The sequence below is a fragment of the Taeniopygia guttata genome, chromosome 16, assembly GCF_048771995.1.
Source record: "Taeniopygia guttata chromosome 16, bTaeGut7.mat, whole genome shotgun sequence".
NCBI classification, from domain to species: domain Eukaryota; kingdom Metazoa; phylum Chordata; class Aves; order Passeriformes; family Estrildidae; genus Taeniopygia; species Taeniopygia guttata.
The window spans coordinates 4,814,489-4,825,439 of record NC_133041.1 but is presented as its reverse complement, the minus strand read 5'-3'; the positions used below and the strand labels follow the sequence as shown (position 1 = coordinate 4,825,439).

Below are 10,951 nucleotides of genomic sequence, written 5' to 3'. Positions count from 1 at the left end.
CCCCCTCATTATTCTGCCCCTCCCCCACCCCCATTCTCCTCCCCCACCCCCAAATTCCCCCCTCCCCCACCCCTTATCCAGCCCCTCCCCCACTCCAAGTTCCCCTCCCCCACCCCCAAATTCCCCTCCCCCATTATTCTGCCCCTCCCCCTCACCCATTCCCCGCCCCTCCCCCCAAATCCCCCCTTGCCCCAATTCCCCCTCCCCCACCCCCAAATTTCACCCCTCCCCCCCCATTATTCTGCCCCTCCCCCACCCCATTCCCAGCCCCTCCCCCCAAATCTCCCCTTGCCCCAAATTCCCCCTCCCCCACCCCAATTTTCACCTCTCCCCCACCCCAATTTTCACCCCTCCCCCACCCCAAATTTCACCCCTCCCCCACCCCATTCCCCTCCCCCACCCCCAAATTCCCCTCCCCCCATTATTATGCCCCTCCCCCTCCCCAAATTCCCCACCATTATTCTGCCCCACCCCCAAATTCCCCTCCCCCCCTTATTCTGCCCCTCCCCCACCCCATTCCCAGCCCCTCCCCCCATCTCCCCTTACCCCAATTCCCCTCCCCCACCCCAAATTTCACCCCTCCCCCACCCCATTCCCCTCCCCCACCCCCAAATCCCCCTCCCCCCCGCCCCTCCCCCATCCCCATTCCCCTCCCCCACCCCAAATTCCACCCCTCCCCCCCACCTATGCCCCTCCCCCACCTGTTTTTCTGCCCCTCCCCCCCTTATTCTGCCCCTCCCCCACCCCCTTATTCTGCCCCTCCCCCCTCCCTCCACTCTGCCCCTCCCCCAACTGTTTCTGCCCCTCCCCCCACTCTGCCCCTCCCCCACCCAATCCTAGCCCCTCCCCCAAATCCCCCCTTGCCCCAAATTCCCCCTCCCCCACCCCAAAATCCCCTCCCCCCATTATTCTGCCCCTCCCCCACCCCAAATCCCCCTCCCCCATTCCCTGATCCTCCCCCCAAATCTCCCCTTTCCCCAAATTCCCCCTCCCCCACCCTGAATTTCCCCCCTCCCCCACCCCTTGTCCTGCCCCTCCCCCACTCCAAGTTCCCCTCCCCCACCCCCAAATTACCCTCCCCCCCTTATTCTGCCCTTCCCCCACTCCAAATCCCCCTCCCCCCATTATCCTGCCCCTCCCCCCCATTATTCTGCCCCTCCCCCACCCCCTTATCCTGCCCCTCCCCCCAGGCTGTTCCGGCTCTCGGCTCCGCCCTCTGGGGCCGATTTTGGGGTCCCCGGACCCCCCCCCGCCCCCCCCACGCCGACCCCTGGAGCCTCCGCGGGGGGGAGGAGGAGGAGGAGGAGGAGGAGGAGGAAGGAGCCCCCCCGAGGGGGGAGGGGAGCAGGTGGGGGCCAAAAAAATCCACCCCGAAATCCCCCCAAAAATTCACGAAAAAATCTGCCCGAAAATCCCAAAAATTTCCCCAGAAATCTCCACTTAAAACACCCAAAATTCCTCACGAAAATCCCAAAAATTCCCGACAAAATCTTCCCAAAAATCTCCCCTTAAAAACGCCCAAAATTCCTCACGAAAATCCCAAAAATTCCTGACAAAATCTTCCCAAAAATCCCAAAAATTTCCCAAAAAATCTCCACTTAAAACACCCAAAATTCCTCACAAAAATCCCAAAAATTCCCAACAAAATCTTCCCAAAAATCCCAAAATTCCCCCAAAAATCTCCACTTAAAACACCCAAAATTCCTCACAAAAATCCCAAAAATTCCCGTAAAAATCTTCCCAAAAGTCCCCAAAATTCCCCCAAAAATCTCCCCTTAAAACGCCCAAACTTCCTCACGAAAATCCCAAAAATTCCCGAAAAAATCTTCCCAAAAATCCCAAAAATTTTCCTGAAAATCTCCCCTTAAAACACCCAAAATTCCTCACGAAAATCCCAAAAATGTCCCAAAAATCGTCACTTAAAATCCTAAAAATCTCCCTAAAACTCCTCAAAAAAATCTTCCCTAAAATGCCCAAAAATCCTCCCGAAAAATCCTCCCCAAAAATACTTTTCTATTCTCCCACAATTCCCAAAAAATTCCTCCAAAAATATCCTGAAAACCTTCCTAAAAATCCCCCAAAAATTCCCTAAAATTGTATGGAAAATTTGCAAAAATTCCCCCCAAAATTCCCCCTAAAGTCCCCTCCAAAATCCCCCCAAAAAATCTCCCAAATTTTCCCCAAAAAATACCCAAAAATCCTCCCCAAAAATTCCCCAAAAAGAAAAATTTTTCCCCAAAATTTCTCCAAAAATTCCCCAAAAAAATCTCCCCAAAATTACCCTGAATTCTCTCAAAATTCCCCAAAAAAATTCTTCCATAATTCCGTTAAAAATCTCCCCAAAAAAATCTCTTTAAAAATCCCTAAAAACTCCTCCAAAATCCCAAAAAAATCTCCGTAAAATTCCCAAAACAAATCCCCAAAAACGCTCCCAAAAACACCCCAAAACCCCCAAAAATCCCCCCAAAATCCCCAAAAACTCTCCCAAAAACACCCCAAAACCCCCCAAAAAATCCCCCCCAAAAAAATTCCCTCAAAAATCCATGGAAAAAAAAAAATCTCCCAAAATTTTCCCCCAAAACCCTGAAAATCCCCCCCAAAAAATCTCCCAAAATCCCTAAAAAATCTCCCAAAAAAATTCCCCCCACAGGAGCCCCTCCCCCGCCCCGGACCCGCGGCGAACTTTGACCTTTGACGACGACGATGACCTCGAGCCCCTCCCCCTCCAATAAGCCCCTCCCCCACCCTTTTAAGCCCCTCCCCCTCCAATAAACCACAGTCTTAAGCCCCTCCCCCTTTATTAAGCCCCTCCCCCTTCAATAACCCACAGGTTTAAGCCCCTCCCCCTCTGTTTTAAGCCCCTCCCCCTCAATAAACCACATCTTTAAGCCCCTCCCCCTTTCATAAGCCCCTCCCCCTCCAATAACCCACAGCCTTAAGCCCCTCCCCCTCCATTAAGCCCCTCCCCCTTCAATAAACCACATTGTTAAGCCCCTCCCCCTCCATTAAGCCCCTCCCCCTTTAATAACCCACAGGTTTAAGCCCCTCCCCCTTTAATAAGCCCCTCCCCCACCGGAAGTGACATAAAAATGGCTTTATTGGGGTGGGGGAGGGGCTTAAAAAGGGGGAGGGGCTTATAAAAGTGGGAGGGGCTTAGTGGGGTGGGGGCGGGGCCTTCTCAGGATCCGTCGTCGGCCAATAAATAACGGGGGCGGGGGAGGGGCCTGGGGGAGAAAAAAGGAGAAAATTCGGGGTGAGAAAGGGGAAATTTGGGAAAAAAGGGGAATTTGGGGAAAACGGGGAATTCGGGGAAAAACAGGGAATTTGGGGAAAAAATTGGGAATTTTTGGGGAAGAAATTTGGGAATTCGGAGCGGAAAATGGGAAATTTTTGGGGGGGAATTTGGGGCAGAAATTTGGGAATTTTTGGGGCAAAAATTTGGGAATTTGGGGCAGAAAATGGGGAAAAAATGGGGAATTTTTGGGGGAAATTTGGGGAATTTGGGGCGGGAATTTGGGGATTTTTGGGGGGAATTTGGGGCAGAAATTTGGAAATTTTGGGGCGAAAATCTGGGAATTCGGGGCGGAAAATGGGGAAAAAATGGGGAATTTTTGGGGGGGGAATTTTTTTGGGGGAAATTTAGGAATTCTGGGGGAGGGAAGGAGAAATTCAGGTGGAAAAAGGGAAATTTGGGGGGAAAACTGGAATTTTGGGGGAAAAGTGAAGATTTTTGAATGGAAAATGGGATTTTTGGCTGAATTTGGGATTATTTGGGGCTGAATTCAGCAATTCTTTTGGAGCTGAATTTGGAATTTTTTTTTGTTCCAATTTTAGCTTTTTTTGGGCTGAATTTGGGCCTTTTTGGCCCGAAAACGGGATTTTTTTGGGGCTAAATTTGGCTGTTTGTTTTGGGGCTGAATTTGGGATTTTTTTGGTGCTAAATTTGGCTGTTTTGGGGCTAAATTTGGAAATTTTTTTGTGTGCCGTTTTTTGCTTTTTTGGGCCTAATTTGGGGTTTTTTAGCCCAAATTTAGGATTTTTCTGGAGCGGATGAATTTCGGGATTTTTTTGGGCTGAATTTGGGACTTTTTGGGGGGGTTGAATTTTGAATTTTGGGGTTTTTTTGGGCTGAATTTGGGGGTTTTCGGCCCGAATTTAGGATTTTTTGGGGGCTTAAATTTTGGGATTTTTTAGGGCTGAATTTGGGATTTTTTTCGGGGGTGGGGTTGAATTTCGGGGTTTTTTGGGCTGAATTTGGGCAATTTCGGGCCGCACCTCAGAGGTTCTCGTAGTCGGCGCCTTCGTCGCTCTCGCTCGCTGTGGGGGAGGGGCAGGGCGGGGTCAAAGGTCGGTGCCCCTCCCCCACCCCCTTTAGCCCCTCCCCCAAAATCTTTAACCCCTCCCCCACCCCTTTAGCCCCTCCCCCACCCATTTTGGCCCCTCCCCCACCCTTTGGCCCCTCCCCCACCCTTTGGCCCCTCCTCCACTCACCCTGAGCCCCCCCCGGGACGTTGATGTACTCCAGGCTCGGCGCTGCAGATTTGGGGGAAAATTTGGGATTTTTGGGCAATTTTGGGGGTCGGTTCGGGGATTTGGGGTCAAATTTGGGGATTTTTGGGGTCAAATTTGGGATTTTGGGGGTCAAATTAGGGATTTTGGGGTTATTTTTGGTGCAGATTTTGGGGGATTTTGGGGCATTTTTTGGGATAATTTTTGGGGTGATTTTGGGGTATTTGGGGGTAATTTTTGGGTTGATTTTTGGGGTAATTTTGGGGCTTTTTTTTTATAATTCTGGGGTAATTTCAGGTGATTTTAGGGTAAACTTTGGGCTGAATTTTGGATAATTTTGAGGTAATTGTGGGGTGATTTTGGGCTGATTTTTTGGATAATTTTGGTGTAATTTTGGGATAATGTTGGGGAGATTTTGGGCTGATTTCGGGTGATTTTTCGGGTAATTTTTGGTGCAGATTTTGGAGGATTTAGGGGCATTTTTTGGGGTAATTTTGGGGTAATTTTTGGGCTGATTTTGAGGGATTTTGGGGATAGTTTTGAGTTGATATTTGGGGTAATTTTGGGCTGATTTTTGGATAATTTTGGGGTGATTTTGGGTGATTTTCGGGTACTTTTTGGCTTATTTTGGGGGATTTTGGGGATAATTTTGGAGTGATTTTGGGGATAATTTTGGGGTGATTTTGGGTGATTTTCGGGTACTTTTCGGGCTGATTTTGGGGATAATTTTGGAGTGATTTTTGGGGTAATTTTGGGGTGATTCCGGGTGATTTTTGGGGTAATTTTGGGGGATTTGGGGGTAATTTTTGGGTTTATTTTGGGGGATTTTGGGGATAATTTCGGGGTGATTCCGGGTGATTTCCGGGGTAATTTTTGGGGTAATTTTGGGGTAATTTTGGGTTTTTTGGGGTCTCTCACCCCGGGAGTCGCCGTCGCCTTCGGGGACGTTCTCGTAGGGCTCCTCCCCCTCCCCCTCCCCCTCCCCCGCCCCGATGACGTCACCGGGGGCGTCCGTGACGTCATTGGTGACGTCATCGGTGACGTCACTGGGCGGGGTCGGGTCCGGCAGCACCGTCCTGGAACGGGGGGGGGGGAGGGGTCAGAGGGGGTTTTTGGGGGGGTCAGGGGTCAAAGGTCAAAGGTCACTCACACGTAGCCGCTCGGCTCGTTGGAGTAATCGGCGTCCTCGGGGGGGTCTGGGGGGTCAAAGGTCACCGCGGGGTCATTTGGGGTCACTCAAGGGTGACGCAGGGGTCAAAGGTCACTCAGGGGTCACTCACCCGGCTCCGGCTCGGCCGAGACGCGGCGGCTCGGGGGGGCCTGGGGGGGGCTGGGCGGGGGGTGGGGGAGGGGCGAGAAACGCGTGGGGGAGGGGCGGAGAAGCCCCTCCCCCACCCCTCAGCCCCTCCCCCACCCCAAAATTCCCAAAAATTCCCCTCCCCCATCCCAAAATTCCCCTCCCCCACCCCAAAATTCCCCTCCCCCACCCCAAAACTCCCCAAAATTCCCCTCCCCCACCCCAAAATTTGCCAAAATTCCCCAAAATTCCCCTCCCCCATCCCAAAATTCGCCAAAATTCCCCTCCCCCACCCCATAATTCCCAAAAATTCCCCTCCCCCACCCCAAACTTCCCCTCACCCACCCCCAAAATTCCCCTCCCCCACCCCAAAACTCCCCAAAATTCCCCTCCCCCACCCCCAAATTCCCCTCCCCCACCCCTCAGCCCCTCCCCCCCCACCCACCCGAGGCTCCGCGGCTCCCACGGGGTCGCCCAGGGCGGCTGCAGGGGCTGGGGGGGAGGGGCACCTGCGGAGGGGTCAGAGGTCACTCAGGGGTCACTCAGGGGTCACTGAGGGGGGTCAAAGGTCACTCACATCGCGGCGTCACCACCATGAACCGGGCGGGGGGAGGGGCGCTGAGGGGCGGCCTGGAGGGGGGAGGGGTCAAAGGTCAGGCCACGCCCCCTTTGTGTGGCCACGCCCCCTCATCGTGTGGCCACGCCCCTTTTGAATGGCCACGCCCCCTCCTTTGGCCCCGCCCCCACTCACGTGCAGTCGTAGTTGTCCATCGGGGGGCGCTGCGGCGCTGAGGGGGGGGAGGGGAGGGGGGAGGGGGGAAGGGACCCCCGAGTGACCCCGAAATGCCGAAACAATTCCAGAAAATTCCCCAAAAATTCCACCCAAAATACCCCGAAAATTCCATTAAACTCCTCCCAAAATTCCCCCAAAATTGCCAAAAAAATTCCCCGAAATCCCCCCAAAATCCCTCCAAATCTCCCCAAATCCCCCCAAAATCTTCCCAACTCCCCCCAAATACCCCAAAATCTTTCAAAATCCACCCAAAATTCCCCAAATCCCCCCAAACTCCCCCCAAATCCCAAAATCCCCTCAAATCCCTCCCCAAATCCCCCCAAAACCCCCTCAAACCTCCCCAAAATCCCCTCAAGCCCCCCCAAAATCCCCCCAAATTCCCCCAAATCCCCATAAATCTCCCCAAATTCCCCAAAATCCCCCCAGAATCACCTTAAACACCCCCAAAATCCCCCCAAACCTCCCCAAAGCCCCCCAAAATCCTGAAAATCTCTCCCCAAATCCTTCCCAAATCCCCCCAAAATCTCCCCAATTCTCCCCAAATCTCCCCAAATCCCCCAAACTCTCCCCAAATCCCCTCTCAAATCCCCCAAATCCCAAAAAATCCCCCAAATCCCTCCAAAATCATCTCAAAGCCCCCCCAAATCCCCCCAAAAACTTCCAAATCCCCCCAAAATTCCTCCAAATCTCTCCCTAAATCCTCCCCAAACCCCCCCAAACCCCCCAAAATCTTCCCAACCCCCAAAAAATCCCCCCAAAATCTCCCCTCAAACCCCCCCAAATCCCCCCTAAATCCTCCAAAATCCCCCAAAATTTCCCCAAAATCCCCCAAACCCCCCCAACTCTCCCCAAATCCCCCCCAAATCCCCCCAAAAACTTCCGAAACCCCCCAAAATCCCCCAAAATCCCCCCAAAATCACCTTAAACAGCCCCAAAACCCCCCAAAATCCTCCCAAATCCCCTCAAGCCCCCCCCAAACTCCCCCCAAATCCCAAAAACATCCTACCAAATCTCCCCAAATCCCCCCAAAATCCTCCCTAATCCCCCCAAGTCCCCCCAAAATCTCCCCAAAATCCCCTACAACCCCCCAAACTCCCCCAAATCTCCCAATCCCCCCCAAAATCCCCTCAAACCCCCCAAAATCTCCCCAAACGCCCCCAAAATCCCCTCAAACCCCCCAAATCTCCCCCAAATCCCTCAAAATCCCCCCCAAAATCCCCCTAACGCCCCCAAAATTCCCCCAAACCTCTCCCCAAATCCCCCCCAAACTCCCCCCAAAATCCCCCAAATCCCCCCCAAACTCCCCCCAAAATCCCCCAAATCCCCCCCAAACCTCCCCCCCAAACCCCCCCTCCCCCCCCCCCCTTTGCCCCTCCCCCACTCACGGCGGGCGCGGCGGCACCGCGCGGCGCATGCGCAGAGCGAGGCCAGCAGGGGGGGGAGGGGCAGCAGCAGCAGCGCCCAAAGCGGCGCCTCCATGGGGGGAGGGGCGGGGGGGGGGGGGGGGGGGGACACCCCCAAATTTTGGGGGGTTGGGGGCGGGGAGAGCGAAAATCCCCAGAGAGCCCCAAAAAATCCCGGAACGGGCCCAAAAATCCTGGAAAGAAACTCAAAAAATCGCCAAAATTAACAAAAAAAAAGTTTCCAAAGTGAACCCAAAAATCTCCGAAAATGAACCCAAAAATCCCAAAAAGAAAACCAAAAATTTCCAAAATTAACCAAAAAAAAGGAATTTCCAAAGTGAACCCAAAAATCTCCAAAAATGAACCCAAAACTCCTGAAAAGAAACTCAAAAAAATCCCAAAATTAAGTCCCAAAAAATCCCAAATGAACCCAAAATTTCCCGAAATTAAAAAATAAAACAAATTCCAAAATGGACCCAAAAATTTCAAATAAGAACCCAAAAATCTCAAAAAGAAACCCAAAAAAATCCCAAAATTAACAAAAAAAAAAAGAATTTCCAAAGTGAACCCAAAAATCTCAAATAAGAACCCAAAAATCTCGGAGAATGAACCCAAAAATCCTGAAAAGAAATTCAAAAAAATCCCAAAATTAAACCCAAAAAATCCCAAATGAACCAAAAAATGAACCCAAAAATCCCTTAAATTAAAAAATAAAAAAAAATTCCAAATAAACCCAAAAATTTCAACTAAGAACCCAAAAATCTCAAAAAGAAACCCAAAAATTTCCCAAAATTAACAAAAAAAAAGAAGTTTCCAAAGTGAACCCAAAAATCCCAAATAAGAACCCAAATATCCCAAATTGAACCCAAAAATCCCCCAAAAAAATAATTTCCAAAGTGAACCCAAAAATCTCAAATAAGAACCCAAAAATCCCAACAAGAATCCCAAAAATTCCCGGAATTAACAAAAAAAAAAAAAATCCAAAATGATCCCAAAAATCTCAAATAAGAACCCAAAAATCTCCGAAAATGAACCCAAAAATCCTGAAAAGAAACTCAAAGAATCCCAAAATTAAACCCCAAAAAAATCCCAAATGAACCTAAAAATCCCTTAAATTAAAAAATAAAAAAATTCCAAATGAACCCAAAAATTTCAACAAAGAACCCAAAAATCCCAAGAAGAAACCCAAAAATTCCCAAAATTAACAAAAAAAAGGAAGTTTCCAAATAAGAACCCAAAAATCTCAAATAAGAACCCAAAAATCTCCGAAAATGAACCCAAAAATCCTGAAATGACCCAAAAAATCCTGAAATGAATCAAAAAAATCCAAAAATGAACCAAAAAAATCCCCCAAAGAAACCCAAAAATCTCAAATAAGAACCCAAAAATCCCAAAATGAACCAAAAATCCCTGAAATGAACCCAAAAATCCCAAATTAAACCCAAAAATCCCGAAAAGAAACCAAAAAATCCCAAAATTAACAAAAAAAAATCCCGAAATTAACCCAAAAATCCCGAATTGAACCCAAGAATCCCAAATAAGAACCCGAAACCCCAAAAATGAACCCAAAAATCCCAAATTTTGGGGTCCCAACCCCCCCCAAATCCCCAATTTTTGGGATCCAATCCCAAAATTTTGGGGTCCCGGGTGTTCCAACCCCACCCAACCCCAATTTTTGGAGTCCCAACCACCCCAAAATCCCAAAATTTGGGGTTCCAAACACCCCAAATCGCCGATTTTTGGGGTCCCCCCACTTCAGTACATCCCGCCCCTCCCCCACCCCCCAAAATCCCCCCAAAAACCCCAAAATACCCCAAACCCCCCCCCAAAATTCCCCAAAATTCCTCCTAAAACCCCAAAATCCCCCAAAAATTCCCCTAAAAAACCCAAAATCCCCTCAAAACCCCCAAAATTCCCCAAAATCTCCCAAAAAACACCCCCCAAAAACCCAAAATCTTCCCAAAAATCTCAAAAAATCCCAAAAAACCACAAAATCCCCCAAAATCTCCCCAAAAATCCCAAAATCCCTCCAAAATTTCCAAATCTGTGGTGCCGCCACCTCGAGCACCCCAAAATCCGCGGGGCCCCTCCCCCACCCCCCAAAATACCCCAAAAAACCCCAAAATCCCCAAAAAAAACCCCCGAAAATCTCCCAAAAAACCCCAAAATCCACCAAAAAAACCCAAAAACCCCCAAAAATCCCAAAATCCCCCCAAAAAAACGCGAAAATCCCAAAAATCCCCCCAAAAATCCCCAAATCTGTGGTGCCGCCACCTCGAGCACCCCAAAATCTGTGGGGCCCCTCCCCCACCCCCCAAAAACCCCCAAAAAATCCCCCAAAACCCCCTGAAATTCCCGAAAAAAATTCCAAAATCCCCCAAAAAACTCCAAAATCCCCCCAAAAATCCCAAAAAACCCCAAAAATCCCAAACCTGCTGCGCCGCCGCCTCGGGCACCCCAAAATCCGCGGGGCCCCTCCCCCACCCCCCAAAATCCCCAAAAATCCCCAAAAAACCCCCCGAAATTCAAAAAAAAACCCCAAAATCCCCCAAAAAACTCCAAAATCCCCCAAAAACACCCAAAATCCCCCAAAAAAACCCCAAAATTCCCAAAAAATTCCTAAAATCCCCCCAAAAAAACCCAAAATCCCCCAAAAAAACCCCAAAATTCCCCCAAAAATCCCAAACCTGCTCCGCCGCCGCCTCGAGCACCCCAAAATCCGCGGGGCCCCTCCCCCACCCCAGGAAACCGCGGCAGGAAATGGGGGGGGGTGGGGGAGGGGCAGAAGGAGACGCCGAGACCGAAATTTTGGGGGGTTTGGGGTTTATTTTGGGGTCAGAAACCCCAAATTTGGGGTTGGGGTCCCGAAATTTGGGATTGGGGCCCGAAATTTGGGGCCTGGACACCAAAATTTGGGGTTGGGACCCCAAAAATGGGGTAAGAGAGCCA

General features: G+C 50.3%; 1 protein-coding gene across 2 annotated transcripts; it reads right to left on the bottom strand.

Moving 5' to 3' along the window:
* Nucleotides 1-3,103: 3,103 nt before the first annotated feature.
* LOC140685195 (uncharacterized) lies at nt 3,104-10,781 on the bottom strand. Of its 2 annotated transcripts, XM_072936457.1 has the most exons (11): nt 10,690-10,781; nt 7,985-8,196; nt 6,558-6,594; nt 6,384-6,436; nt 6,252-6,315; nt 5,790-5,839; nt 5,660-5,705; nt 5,428-5,585; nt 4,492-4,533; nt 4,276-4,317; nt 3,104-3,224 (listed from the first exon to the last, which is right to left on the bottom strand). In XM_072936457.1, the coding sequence occupies exons 2-10, from the start codon at nt 8,076-8,078 to the stop codon at nt 4,277-4,279; spliced, it is 585 nt and encodes a 194-aa protein (XP_072792558.1). In that variant the 5' UTR covers nt 8,079-8,196; nt 10,690-10,781; the 3' UTR covers nt 3,104-3,224; nt 4,276. The 2 variants fall into 2 exon arrangements, with proteins under 2 accessions (XP_072792558.1, XP_072792557.1); XM_072936456.1 differs by lacking the exons at nt 5,428-5,585; nt 10,690-10,781 and having other exon boundaries at nt 7,985-8,234.
* Nucleotides 10,782-10,951: the final 170 nt, after the last annotated feature.

Coding starts and splice junctions, on each gene's coding strand:
- LOC140685195 (XM_072936457.1), bottom strand. CDS start 8,078: ATGGAGGCGCCGCTTTGGGCGCTGCTGCTGCTGCCCCTCCCCCCCCTG. Junction 5,706..5,789: donor CTCGGCCGAGCCGGAGCCGG/GTGAGTGACCCC, acceptor TTGACCCCCCAG/ACCCCCCCGAGGACGCCGAT. Junction 4,534..5,427: donor AGGCGACGGCGACTCCCGGG/GTGAGAGACCCC, acceptor CCAAATCTGCAG/CGCCGAGCCTGGAGTACATC.